We start from the raw sequence: 14,750 nt of genomic DNA on the forward strand, positions 1-14,750 counted from the left end.
TTTCTTCCTAAATCTTAAGAATGATATCAAGGATGAAAGACTTCAGTCACTTGGAGAGACTGGAGAAGCTGGGATTGTTCGCCTTGGAGCGGAGACGGTTAAGGGTAGATGTAGTAGAGGTATTCAAAATTATGAGGGGTTTTGATACAGTACATGGGGAGAAACTGCTTCGACTGTCGGGAGTATTAGTAACCAGAGGACACAGATTTAAGATAATTGGCAGAAGAGCCAGATTACAAAATATTTTACGCAGAGAATTATTATAATCTGTAATGCATTGCCTGAAAGGGTGGTGGAAGCAGTTTCAATGGTAACTTTCAAAGAGGAATTGCATAAATACTGAAAAAGTAAAAGTTGAAGGGCTAAAGTGAATTTAGGATTAATCTTTCAGGCCTTTATAAGGGACATAGAGCTGAACCGTGAACCCGAGTTTCCTTCCCACAAATGCTGCCGGACCTGCTGAGCCTTTCCAGCTAAATTCCTTATCCTCACGAGTAGAAAGCACATTTTACCTGTTGGATAGGACCATTGCTGAACTTTGAAATACGAGCAAAGGAGACGAGCTATAAGAACATTTTGTTCGGCAAAACGCCAGATTTTATATTGTATTAAATCTTTGTTACTATTTTACAGAATTTTCCTGACTGTCTCTCTTGTTCAAGGTTTTAAGTAAAAAAAAGCACTGATTCAGAGATTATTATTTCATTTCTGAATTAAAGTTTGTATAGACTTACTGTGTGTGGTACTATGTGTGAGTGAGATTCATTCTGTATCTATCAGCCTCTGATACTGTGTGTGAATGAGGGTTTCATTCTGGATCTGTCGGTCTCTGACACTGTATGTGAGCGTTGGATTCAATTTGCATCTGTCAGTTTCTGGTACTGTGTGTGAACATAGAATTCATTCTGTGTCTGTCAGTCTTTCGTACTGTACGTCAGTGTGGAATTTATTGTGTATTTGTCAGTCTCTGGTGCTGTGTGTGAATGTGGGTTTCATTCTGTTTGTGTCAATCTTTGGTACTGCAGGCGAATGTTGGCTTCATCCGATGTCTTATAGTCTCTGGTACTGTAGGTGACTGAGATTGATTCTGTATCTGTCAGTCTCTGGTACTTTGTATGAGTGTGGGATTCATTCTGTACCTGTCAATCTCTGGCACTGAATGCGAGTGTTTGATCCATTCTTCATCTGTCAGTCTCTGGCATTTTGTGTGAGGGTGGGATTGATTTTGTATTTGTCAGTCTCTGGCACTGTATTTCAGATTGGGTTTCATTCTGTATCTGCCAGTCTCTGGAGCTGTATGTAAGTGTGGGTTTTATTCTATATTTGTCAATCTCTGATACTGTGTGTGATTGAGATTCATTCTCCATCTATCAACCTCTGGTACTATATGTGAGTGTGGGATTCGATCTGTAACTGTCAGTCTCTGGTACGGTGTGGAAGTGTGGGATTCATTCTATATCTGTACTTAACTTTCATCTCAGGTTACAATATGGTGCTTGAAATTGCCTTTTCCTTATCTTAATGTATAATAGTTTTTCGTCTATAATTTAATTGTAAATATGGATAATTTTTTGGATTTGGTGCACTAGGTTTTACTCAGATAATGTGTTTGAGGTTTGGACTAGTATTAAATAGAGAACACTAATGTGAATGATAATATATCTTTCAATCCGAATAGGTGATTACTTTGGACTGGTATGAAATGTGTAGCTCAGTCTGCACTCGTGGAATTGATACTGCATCTTTCAATCTGACATCGTATGACATTTTTGGACGAGTATGTAACGTGTAGTTCAGTATGCACTGAGGGAACTGATACTGTGTCTTTCAATCTGACACTGTATGAGATTTTGGAGCTGGTATGTAATGTGTAGCCCAGTCCGCACTAATGGAACAGATCTTATATCTTTCATTCTGACACTCTATGGATTTTTTGGACTGGTATCTAACGTGTAGCTTTGGCAACTATAGTGTAATTAATAATGTGTCTCTCAATTTCATAGCATGGGTGAGTTCCGAAATTCCTAACAGGTGCCAGGGTTAAGGACATCTCCCCGAGGCTGGAGAAGAACTTGGAGTGGGAGGGGAAGGATCCAGTTGTCGTGGTCCACATAGGTACCATCGACGTAGGTAGGACTAAGAAAAAGGTTCTGCTGAGAGAGTTTGAGCAGCTAGGGACGAAATTAAAAAGCAAAACCACAAAGATAGTAATCTCCAGATTATTACCTGAGCCACGAGCAAATTGGTATAGAGTCAATGGGATCGGAGAGATGAATGCGTGGCTCAAAGATTGTTTTGGGAGAAGTGGGTTTCGATTCGTGGGGCACTCGCACCAGTACTGGGGAAAGAGCGAGCTGGTTCCGTTGGGACGGACTAAACCTGAACCACGCTGGGACCAGAGTTCGAGCGAATCGAATAACTAGGGAGGTAGAGAAGGCTTTAAACGAAACAAGGGTAGGGGAGTGTCTCGGTGGAGAGAAATCTAGAATGCTAAAGAGAAAATACAAAGAAGCAGTGCAGGGAAGTGATTTGGGTAAGGATAACCAGATTGTGTCAGGAAGGGACAGAGCGTATAAACAAAAGAGTGCACGAACAAATAGGGTCCGGGTGAGAAAAAAATGGTAACAAGACAAATAGGACCATGTACAAAAAAAATCAAAATGTCTCAAAATGTTAAAAAAGACAAATCTAAAGGCACTGTATCTGAATGCACGAAGCATTCGTAATAAGGAAGACGAATTAACAGCACAAATCGATGTAAATGGATTCGATACAATTGCGATTACAGAGACATGGTTACATGGTGACCAAGGCCGGGAGCTGAATATCCAAGGTTATTCCATAATTCGGAAGGACAGGCAAAAATGAAAAGGAGGTGGGGTGGCCTGGTTAGTAAAGAATCAAATCAGAGCAAAACTGAGAAAGGATATTGGCTCAGAAAATCAAGATGCAGAATCAGTCTGGGTGGAGTTAAGAAGCACCAAGGGGAAGAAAACACTGGTGGGAGTTGTCCATCGGCCTCCAAACAGCAGTGGTAATGTAAGGGACGGCAATTTACAGGAAATTAGAGAAGCATGTAACAAGGGTACTATATATAGACATGCCGAAAAAATTAGCAATAATACTGTGGAGGATGAATGCCTGGCGTGTGTATAATATGTTTTTTTAGACCAGTACGTTGAGGAGCCAACCAGGGAACAGGCTACCCTAAATTGGGTATTGTGCAATTGGAAGGGCTTAATTAATAATCTTGTTGTGCGGGTCATTTAGAGATGAGTGACCATAACTTGCTAGAATTCTTCATTAGGATGGGAAGTGAAGTAGTCCAATCCGAAACTAGGGTCCTAAATCTAAACAAAGGGAACTAAGAAGGTATGGGAAGTGAGTTGACTCTGATATATTGGGAAGCTTCATTAAAAGGCATGACTGTGGATAGGCCAGCATTTAAGTCACTAAAGCACAAAAGGAAAAGCGGCCCAACCATGACTAACAAAAGAAATTAAAGAGAGTATTAGATCGAAAGAGAAGTCATATAACGTTGCCGGAAAAAAAGTAGCAAGACTGAGGATTGGGAGCAGATTAGAATTCAGCAAAAAAGGACCAAGAGATTGATTAAGAGGGGAATAATAGATTATGAGAGTAAACATGCAAGGAACATAAAAGTGGACTGTAAAAGCATCTATAAGTATGTAAAAAGAAAAAGATTAGTGAAGACAAATGTAGGTCCCTTACATTCAGAAACGGGAGAATTTATAATGGGGGATAAGGAAATGGCAGAGCAATTAAACAAATACTTTGGTTCTGTCTTCACGCAAGAGGACAGAAATAACTTCCCAGAAATGCTAGCGAACCAAGGGGTTAGTGAGAAGTAGAAATTAAAGGAAATTAGAATTAGTAAAAAAAATAGTGCTGGAGAAATTAATGGACTGAAAGCCGATAAATCCCCAGGTCCTGATGATCTGCATCCCAGAGTTCTAAAGAGGAAGCCATGGGAATAGTTGATGCATTGGTTCTCATCTTCCAAAATTCTATATATTATGCAATAGTTCCTGCAGATTGGAGAGTGGCAAATGTAACCCCACTATTTAAAAAAGGAGGGAGAGTGAAAACAGGGAACGACAGACCGGTTAGCCTAACATCAGGAGTAGGGAAAATACAAGAGTTTATTATAAGGGATGTGAAAACAGGACACTTAGAAAATATCAACGGGATTAGCAAAGTCAACATGGATTTACGAAAGGGAAATCGTGTTTGACAAATATACTAGAGTTTTTTTGAGGATGTAACTGGTGGAATAGATAAGGGAGAACCAGTGGATGTGTTGTATTTGGATTTTCAGAAGACCTTTCATAGAGTCTCACATAAGAGGTTAGCGTGCAAACCTAAAGCACATGGGATTGGTGGTAATATATTGGCATTGATTGAAAATTGGTTAACAGACAGGAAACAGAGAGTGTGAATAAATGGATCTTTTGTGGTGGCAGGCGGTGATTAATGGGGTACCGCGGTGATCAGTGATTGGGTCCCAACCATTCAGAATATATATGAATGATTTGAATGAGGGAACCAAATGTAATATTTTCAAGTTTGCTGACGACAGGAAACTAAGTGGGATTGTGAGTTGTGAGGAGGATGCAAAGAGGCTTGAAGGCGATTTAGTCAAGTTGAGTGAATGGGTAAATACACGGCAGATGCAGTATAACTTGGATAAATGCCAAGTTATTCACTTCGGAAGGAAAAACAAAAAGGCAGAGTATTATTTAAATGTTGATACATTGGGGAAATGTTGATGTACAAAGGACCTGATTGTCCTTGTCCACCAGTCACTAAAAGCAAACATGCAGGTGCAGCAAGCAGTTCGGAAGGCCAATGGTATTTTGGCATTTAATGCAAGAGGATTTGAGTAAAGGAGTAAGGATGTCTTCCTGCATTTATGCAGGGTCTTGGTGAGACCACACCTGGAGTATTGTGTGCAGTTTTGGTCTCCTTCCCTAAGAAAGGGTATACCTGTAATAGACAGAGTGCAGCGAAGGTTCAACAGACTGATTCCTGGGATGGTAGGAGTGTCGTATGAGGAGAGATTCGGTCAACTAGGCCTGTATTCACTAGAGTTTAGAAGAATGAGAGGAGATCTCATTGAAACATATAAAATTCTGACCAGGCTGGACAGACTGGATGCAGGGAGGATGTTTCCGCTGGCTGGGGGGTTTTGAACGAGGTGTCTCAGGACACGGGGTAGGACATTTAGGAGTGAGATGCGGATCAGCCATGATCATATTGAATGGCGGAGAAGGCTGGAAGGGCCGAATGGTTTGCTCCTTCTCCTATTTTCTATGCTTCTAGGCCAGTCAGTTTAATCTCGGTAGTGGGAAAACTTTTAGGATTTAAAATTCGGGACAAAATTTACAATTACTTGGACAAGTGTGGATTAATTAAGTAAAGCCAGCACGGATTTGCTAAAGGCAAATCTCGTTTAATCAACGAGATTGAGTTTTTTTGCTGAATTGGGGAGTGGAGGAGAGGCGTTAGATGTGGATGGTGTTTGAGCAATTCATGGGCCTTCGTGTGTCCAAAATCAAAACTATCTGCGTAACTTCAACTGCCCCCTGTCTCTTGCCCTTTACCTTTCCACCTCCCTAAGCTCCCAGCCCTGCCACTCCATCGAACTGTATCCTCACTATTCTTACTGTACGCAGTTTCTGTTCTGTCTTCCTCCATCCTTCAGCTCAACACCTTGTTCATGAAGCCCACGAACTGTTCCCTCGATCTCCTACAGCCCAAGCCTCGGATGATTCAAATTCAGCTTCTCTTTCACGTGTTTCTTGACAATATTACTATCATCCAGCACTGCAGCTTCCTTCGCAACCACCGTGATCACACCCTCCTCACGTAGTCAACCCTCAGCGCACCCTATTTCTACACTTGAAATTTTGGAAGATAATTTTGAAGATCGTAATATACAAGGAGAGAATATGGAGAGAATGCAAAGGACTGGGGTTAGTTTTGAATTGCTTTAGCCAAGCAGGCCGCAATGGACTGAAATTACTCCATCTGTGCTTTACATTTCTATGGTTCCTAGTTTCCATGGCAATTACTGCCCTATCACCACCTTCCATTCCTCCTCTAAGTCCTGAAATGCGTATTGGTTTGTAATTGCGATGAAAGCTCTGTCCCCAGGTTTTATTCGAGTTTTTCTGAAGTGGCTTCTGTCCCGTCCACATTGCTGAGACTGCACTGGTCAAAGTCACAAAGGATAACCGGAATGATTGCATCCTGGGTTATGAATCTCTCCTCGTCCTCATCGACATCTCTGCCGCTCGCCGCACCATTCGGCACACCGTCCTTCTCCAACTCCTGTGCACTGCTCTGCTCAGGTTCTGCTCTTTCCTGACTCACACCACATTGCTGTTAATGGCATTCCCTCTGTTAAACTTCAATGTACCGAATTGATGAATTCTTGTTCCTCTCCGCTTCACAATCCTTATGCTACCTTCGATGAAGCCAGTTGTCAGCCATCAGATATAGGCCAATGATACACAACTTTACCTCGCTACCTCCACTATTGATCCATAATTGTACCAACATTGTGAGGTTTCCTCCCAGATTTCAATACTGGTAGGAGCTCAACTTATTCCAGCCGAATTTCAGCAAGCGTTAACCCATCCTCTTTACCTCTCAGCAGCAATTCGTTCAATTGCATCAAACTCTCTGCATGCTGCCTCAAGCTGAGCCAAAGGATGTTAACACGACGGCTTGCTCGACCTGATCTCGGTTTTGGACCTAACATCGAATTTGACACCAAAATGAAAGGCAAATCGTGTCTGACAAACTGAATTATTTCTTCGAAGATATAACTTAGAGGGTTGATGAAGGTATTGCAGTTGATGTTGTGTATATGGACTTTCAAAAGGCCTTTGAAAACATAATAGGCTTGTTAGAAAAATTGATGCCCCTGAGATTAAAGAGACAATGGCAGCATGGATACCAAATTGGCTAAGGGACAGACAGCAGACAGCACGGTGAATGCTTGCTTTTCAGACTGGAGGGAAGTATGCAGTGGTGTTCCCCAGGGGTCAGTGTTAGGACCACTGCTCTTTTTGATATCTATTGATGACTTGGACTTGGGTATAGAGGGTATACATTCAAAGTTTGCAGATGACATGAAACTCGGAAAAGTAGTAATGTGGAGGATAGTAACAAACTTCATAAGGACATAGACACAATGGTGAAATTGGAGGACGAATGAGGAGAGGCACTATAAACTAAATACTACATTTTTATTGGAGGTGCATGAACAGAGGCCCGTGGGTGCACATACATAAACACATCTTTGAAGGTTACAGGTCAAGTTGATAAGGCTGTTTAAAAAGCACAGGGGATCCTTGGCTGTATGGTGGAAGCATAGAGTTCAAAAGCTAGCAATTTATGGTAAATCTTTATAAATCACTGGTTAGGCCTCCCCTGGAGTATTGCACACAATTCTGGGCACCAGAGTTCAGGAAAGATGTCAAGGCCTTGGGGAGGATGCAGAGGAGATTAACCAGATTTGTACCAAGGGTGGGGAATTTCAATTTTGTGGGGAGACTAGAGAAGCTGGGATTGATCTCCTCAGAGCAGACAGCGTTAAAGGTGGATTTAATAGACGTGTTCAAAATTATGAAGGGTTTTGAAAGAGTAAATAGGGAGAACCTGTTTCCAGTGGCAGGAGGGTCGGTAAGCAAAGGGCACAGATTGAAGGTAATTGGCAAAAGGACCAGAGGAGAGATGAGGAGACAATGTTTTTGGCGCAATTACTTATAATGATTTGGAATGCATAGCCTGAAAGAGCAGTGGAAGCAGATTCAACTGTAACTTTCAATAGAGAATAGGGTATATATACTTGAACAGGGGAAATCTGTAGAGCTATGGGGTAAGAGAATGGGGAGGTGTATTAATAGGCTAGCTCTTCCAAAGAGAAGGCACATGCATGATGGGCCGAACGGCTTCCTCATGTACTCTATGATTATTTGATTCTTTGATCAGGTAGGTTTTCTTCCTTGGTGGCAAACGCAATCCAGTAACGGGTTGTTTTATCTGGAGAGGAGAAGATGCGAGTCCCTCACCAGTTCTCACCCTTCACTCACAACTTCTCTTTATTTATCCCAGTCCTTCCGAACTGCTGGACAAAGGTGTTAACCAAAGTCCAAAGATACCTCCTTTCCTCAGTTCGGTCGAATTCTGAAACTAATCCCCAGATGTTAGAGGTTTAGTGGGAGGTATCCTGGCGATGGGAGGAAGTGGTGGGAGCACGGAAAGTTCGAGAGCAGACTGAAAGGATGGACGGAACAGTTTCTGGTTTGTGATAAACTCACAGCGAGACTTCTGCAGGTTTAAGGGCCTGTACTCAGACCAGCTGAGAAATGCAGTTCTAATATTGACTCTTTTCAAACCTGATTGGCCAGAATTATGACGATTGATATTATGTCTTTGAATTCTTCAACTGTGATATGTAACTGCCGCCTATCAGTTGGTTGCTATCGGACTCCAATTATGAGAGTTACGAACTGCACTTTCAATTTTTTTGCGCAGGCCGTCATGGTAATTTGTTGGGCATGTGTGACATCTTCAACTTCACTGGTCCAGAGCCCTGACACTGTAACTTGCCAGGACATTCAGAGTTTATCGTGATGCTGCAGACACGAATATTACCAATCCATTGTATCCAAAGAAGCCTATTAATGGTATTCTGAGTGTCTGTGAAATCTTTAATATTCCTGTAACAACTGAAAATGTACGTTTCCTCCTGATTTACTGATAGGAATAAACTTCGAACATGTAAATAACTCCTTATACCCCTTGATCCCATATGCCTACGATTGAGTCTTTCAGTCGTAAAACCCTCTGAAATAGCACGGACATTAGCTCTCCTCATGTTCGCAGCTCAAATTCTCGATTGTATTTATAAAGTTAAACTCCCGTGGGTGGCCTTCAGATCCCTCGGTGCCGGACACACCGTTCTGAGTTTGGATTCTTTAAGGATGGCTGTCGAAGTGATGGTCTTAACATGTACTAAATACACAGAGTCCTGTTAATGAGGTTGTTTGTCCGGCTCTGTCCCAGGGCTAAAGTAGAACCGTTGTTTACTGAGAAAATCCAAAGAAATTTGTCCGTGTTTTGAAAGATCCCTTTAAATAGATTCTGTTACATATTGAAGCTTTGGGGAGAATGGTTGATTAAATCTATTTGTTTAACTGAATGCGACTAATATCTCTGATGGTGCTCTCCAGGTAATTATCCCGGAGGAGGATCCCCGCTGGTATCAGTGAGGGATCCTTTGACCGAATTGGTAACTTTCATCAGAGCCTCGTGTCCAACGCAGCAGACATCGCTCCTTCACACTGAACATGGACTATCCAGTCATCTTTGAGATAGAACGTATTTACTATCCCGTTCTTGCAGCCGTTGGTATTACGGGTAAGGAAATAGAACTCGTCATCGTGTAAACCAATGTAACTCTTACTGCTCTAAATGCTAGTCCTGCCCTGTAACAGATTTGTTCTCGATATGTTTTGATTGATACAATATATATATAACACGGATTAATGTAAGAGAGAGACAAATATGAAGAGAGTGTGTTTGTCAGAGAGATAGGTAGAGAGAAAGAGAGAGCGAGAGAGAGAGAGAGAGAGAGATAAAACAGGGAGAAAGAGATAGATACATGAATCAAGACTAATTGAATCACTCTTTCAAAGAGCTGGCACAGACAAAATTGGCCCAAAGGCATCCTTCTGTGTTGTATCGTTCTATGATTCTATGATCATGTGTCTTGATATGTTTGTGACATAATCGCCCAATCCGTTCATTGTACAGTATTTTTGTTGTCTACTTAATAGGATTTCATGTTTGAAATAATGAACTGCTTTGAATTTTCAACCTGAGAAATAATGGCAGATAATTCCCCAGTACTGTGTGCTGGAGAATTCCTTATCTCGAATAGACGCTGGCATCAGACAGAATATAAAGCTTAATCGGGCTGTGAGAAAACGTAATCGTTGTTTGTGTTGAAGTTTTAAATTGTCCTTTTTATTGCCAGAAATATCATGTTAACACGCAAGGACAAAGGAAGCATTTTTAAATCGATAAATAATCAGCTTAGTCCAGATAATTGTCTCCGAGTTCACACGGTTCAAGGTCCCACATAATGGTGATTCGGTGCTGCTGATAGTGAATCGACTACAGTCATTACATTGATTCAAAACAATCTTTGCCAATGTCAAAAGTTGACGACTTGCTCAATATCAATGAATGTTTTTTTGCTCTATGATGGTTGACTGCCTTTTGTTCCGGTTTGGTCGCAGAGATAGTCCCGGGCCATCTAGGTTAACACGCCCTGTCTGAGACTTGTGAAAGTGGCCTCTTTGATGGTGATCGCAGTGCCCAGAGGTCACCTATGTACCAAATCTATTGGATGTTTGGTAGCGCTTTGTGATCAGTGTGCTTCAATCTTGCAACCATAAAATTAACTTTTTTAAACGAGATGGGATGGCCAAGCAATGGGAGATTTATCTACAATAAATGTTATAAAATATGATTAGACAGACAACAAAGGGCGTCTCCACTGATTGTTAAGGAAGGAGACATTCAGTCCGGCAACACTTTGCAGGTCATTGTTTGGTTTCTGAACAAAACGGTACAACTGAAACAGGTATCATAGTATCACAGTAGCATCGTAGGCAGAGCACAGGAGGAGGCCATTCGGACCATCTTGCCTGTGCCGGCTCTTTAAACGAGTTTCCAATTAGTCCTATTCCACGGCTCTTTCCCCAGAGCCTCCAAATGTTTTCCCTTCAAGTATTTATCCAATTCCCTTTTGAAAATTACCATTGAATCTGATCCCACCGCCCTTTCAGGCAGAACATTCCAGATCATTAAAACTCGTTGCATAAAAAAATGTTTCCTCATGTCCCCCCTGGCTCTTTTGCCGATCAACTTAAAACTGTGCCCTCTGGTTACCGACCCTTGTGCCACTGGAAACAGTTTCTCCTGATTTACTCTCTTAAAACCGTTCATGATTTTGAACACCTCTATCAAGTCTCCACTTAACCTTCTCTGTTCGAAGGAGAACAACCCCAGCTTCTCCAGTCTCTCCACATAACTGAAGTCTCTCATCCCTCTGCAGCATCCTCTCTAAGGCCTTGACATCCTTCCGAAAGGGTAGTGTCCTGAATTGAACACGATACTCCAGCTGAGGCCCAACCAGTGTTTTATAAAGGTTGAGGATAATTTCCGTGCTTTTGTACTTCATGCCTCTATTACTAAAGCCAAGGATTCCAAATGATTTTTAACAGCCTTCTCGACTTGTCCAGCCATCTTCAAAGATTTGTGTGTGTACATCCCAGGTCTCTGTTCCTGAACCCCCTTCAGAATTGTACCATTAAGTTTACATTGCCTCTCCTCATTCTTCCGACCAAATGCATTACCTCACACTTGTCTGCGTTACATTTGATCTGACATGTGTCTGCCCATTTCACCAGTCCATCTCTGTCCTCCAGAAGTCTGTTACTATCCTCCCCATTGTTTACTGCAGGTGGATTTGTGTAAAATGTGAATAGTCTGCATAAGGATTGCAATTTAAATGGAAATGGACATTGTGTAAATGGAATCTGTGCGTGTTGAGTAACGCAGGTTCAACACTCGCCAATCCGAGATTTTCCCAATCACTGGGGAAATAAATCGCTGACTGGCGATTGTAAACCTCCATCAGTGTGTTTGGGATCTCAGCAGCCAACGGAGCTGGGGAATGATACACCATTGATTGAGGCTCAGAGAGAGTCGGGAACTGATAAATGGAGTAGAATCATCGCATCAGAGAAAGGCTACAGCACGGAAGGTGGCCATTGGGCCCATCGAGTCCATGCCAGCTCTATGCAAGAGCAATCCAGCTAGTCCACTCCCCCGCCCTATCAATGTATCCCTGCAAATGTTTTCCTTTCAAGTACTTATCCAGTTCCATTTAAAGGCCATGATTGAATCTGCCTTCACCATCTCCTAACGCAGTGCATTCCAGATCATGAACATTCGCTGAGTACAAAGGTTTTTTCCTCAAGTGGCCTTTGGTTCATTTGACAATCATCGTAAATCAATGTCCTCTAGTTCATGACACTTCCGACAATGGGAACATTTTCTCTCGGTCTACTCTGCCCAGACCCTTCATGATTTTGAATGCCTCTATCAAAATTCCTCTCAACCTTCCCTGTTCCAAGGAGAACAACCCCAGCTTCTCCAGTCTATCCACGTAACTAAAGAGCTTCATTCCGAGGAATGATTCCAGTAAATTTCTTCTGCACCATCTCTAAGGCCTTCGCATCTTTCCTAAAGTGCGGTGCCCAGAACTGGACACAATACTCCAGTTGTGGCCGAACCAGTGTTTTATAAAGGTTCATCATGACTTCTTTGCTTTCGTACCCTATGTCTTTATTTATAAACTCAGATCCCCATATGCTTTTTAACCACTTTCTCAACCTGCCCTGCCACCTTCAATGATTTGTGCATATGCCCCTAGACCTCTCTGCTCCTGAACCCCTTTTAGAATTGTGCCCTTTAGTTCATATTGCCTCGCCTCATTCTTCCTACCGAAATGTATCACCCCGCAGTTTTCAGTGTTAAATTTCATCTGCCACGTGTCACGCCCACGCCACCAGCCTATATAAACCACCTTGAAGTCTATCCCTATCCTCCTCACTGTTCACAGCAGTTCCAAGTTTTGTGTCATCTGTAAACTTGGAAATTGTGCCCTCTACACCCAAGACCAAGTCATTAATATATATCAAGAAAAGCAGTGGCAGAGTTGAGAAAAGATCAGAGGAAACTTAAGTCGGCGGCGGTAGAAATGGACAAAAAAGGAAAATGAGACCAGGGATTTTGCAACAATGTCACAGGATGAACCCCTTCCCTTCGATCAATCTCTCTTAAATTAAAAAAGAACACTCTGCCAGCTCTGCGTTGTTTTATTTTCCAACTCCGCTCGGATTTACCTCTGACCCTCCAAGCTACCACTTCATGGATTCTCTCTAACTCTCCGAGTGATCTATTTTGTACCGAGTGCGGTGATAATTCCCTTTATCTCTCTCTCTCTCTTACAGTTAACTTGGTAGCGATTGTGATCCTGTCCCGAGGCAAATGCGGTCTCTCCAAATGTATCACTCGCTACCTGGTGGGAATGGCAGCGGCCGATCTAACGGTGGTGATCATTGAAGTCATTATGAAGCGAATTAACAACATTTACGTGCCAGTAAATGTTCTGTTCATCACTCCAATATGCGCCCTGAAACTTGTGACGAAGATGGCGGCCCTGGACTGTTCGGTCTGGTTCACGGTCGCTTTCACCGTCGATCGCTTTGTAGCCATTTGCTGTCAGAATCTCAAACCAAAGTTTTGTACCCAAAGGATGGCGAGCCTTGTTGTAGGGACCGTGTGTATGCTAGGCTGTTTGAGGAGCATCCCCTTTTACTTTGTGTACCAACCCCAATTTATAATTAATGGCGTCCCGTATTTCTGCATTTTAACGGCTGCCTATCATACCTCGCCCTGGTGGGCAGCGTACGAGTTTTTCGACAGCATTTTAACCCCTTTACTGCCCATCTTTTTCATTCTGTTTTTCAATGTTCTCACCGCCAAACACATTATAATGTCCAATATAGTCCGCAGGACACTCCTGAGGAACGTCGATAATCACAATGACCCAGAGACCGAGAACCGAAAGAAATCCATGATTTTGCTCTTCACTCTATCCGGCAATTTCATTCTACTCTGGGCCACGTATGTTGTACATTCCTTAAGTTGGCGGGTGAAGAACTACAATTATACAGACAGATACTACACTAACCCTATATACATCAATCAGCAAACGGGATACATGCTGCAGCTTCTCAGCTCCTGCACCAACACGTGTATCTATGGACTGACACTGAGGAAATTCAGAGAGGAGCTGAGGAACGGGGTGAAATATCTGTTTACACTGAATGGCAGAGTATGTAAATAACGGACAACTGACATAAAGCTGCAGCAGGCTTTGTAGATTTACAGCCCTCTTCTATTTTATAACACCAGGCTGGTAGGTGATGGGAAGAAAGCGACTGGACGTCTTGAGAGGTAATTGGCCAATTCTACTGATAAGCAGAAGAGGGCAAGTTTGATTTTAATGTGAATTAGTTGGCAATTGGTAATGTGTTCACAGCATGAAAGCGAGACATGGGAAGTTAGCCAGTTGACTGATGGGGTTATGCAACTTTAATCCCACTGAGGTACATGCAATTAAAATATCAGCGAGAGTCTGGGGCTCGCACTGCTTTTTAGTAGAATACATTATAAATAAAATACAACAAAATTTAAAAAATGTGTTCAATAAAAAAGCATCTGGACAGAGTGAAGCATTTAATAATAATGCACACTGGACCTTATCTGGTCAATGAGAAACATTTAATAGCAATGAACAATTGACATTGAGCCACATTTGGTCAATCTGAAACATTTACCAATAATTCACATTGGAGACTTGCGCTTATGTGGCCTTTGTGAAACATCTAATAATAATGCACGCTGGTCACTGGGTCAAATCTGGTCAACGTGTAACATTTAATAATAATGCACACTGGATACTGGACCTGATCTGGTCAACGTGTAACATTTAATTATAATGCACACTGGATACTGGATCTGATCTGGTCAACGTGTAACATTTAATAATAATGCACACTGGATACTGGACCTGA

At 42.1% G+C, this 14,750-nt stretch overlaps 1 protein-coding gene across 1 annotated transcript; it reads left to right on the plus strand.

The window, feature by feature from the left end:
• Positions 1-9,383: 9,383 nt before the first annotated feature.
• On the plus strand, positions 9,384-14,020 carry LOC137312594 (probable G-protein coupled receptor 139). Its single transcript, XM_067979121.1, has 2 exons — positions 9,384-9,453; positions 13,122-14,020. The coding sequence occupies exons 1-2, from the start codon at positions 9,384-9,386 to the stop codon at positions 14,018-14,020; spliced, it is 969 nt and encodes a 322-aa protein (XP_067835222.1).
• Positions 14,021-14,750: the final 730 nt, after the last annotated feature.

Source organism: Heptranchias perlo, unplaced genomic scaffold (assembly GCF_035084215.1).
Source record: "Heptranchias perlo isolate sHepPer1 unplaced genomic scaffold, sHepPer1.hap1 HAP1_SCAFFOLD_43, whole genome shotgun sequence".
Lineage (NCBI taxonomy): Eukaryota > Metazoa > Chordata > Chondrichthyes > Hexanchiformes > Hexanchidae > Heptranchias > Heptranchias perlo.

Coding starts and splice junctions, on each gene's coding strand:
- LOC137312594 (XM_067979121.1), top strand. CDS start 9,384: ATGGACTATCCAGTCATCTTTGAGATAGAACGTATTTACTATCCCGTT. Junction 9,454..13,121: donor TGCAGCCGTTGGTATTACGG/GTAAGGAAATAG, acceptor TCTCTCTTACAG/TTAACTTGGTAGCGATTGTG.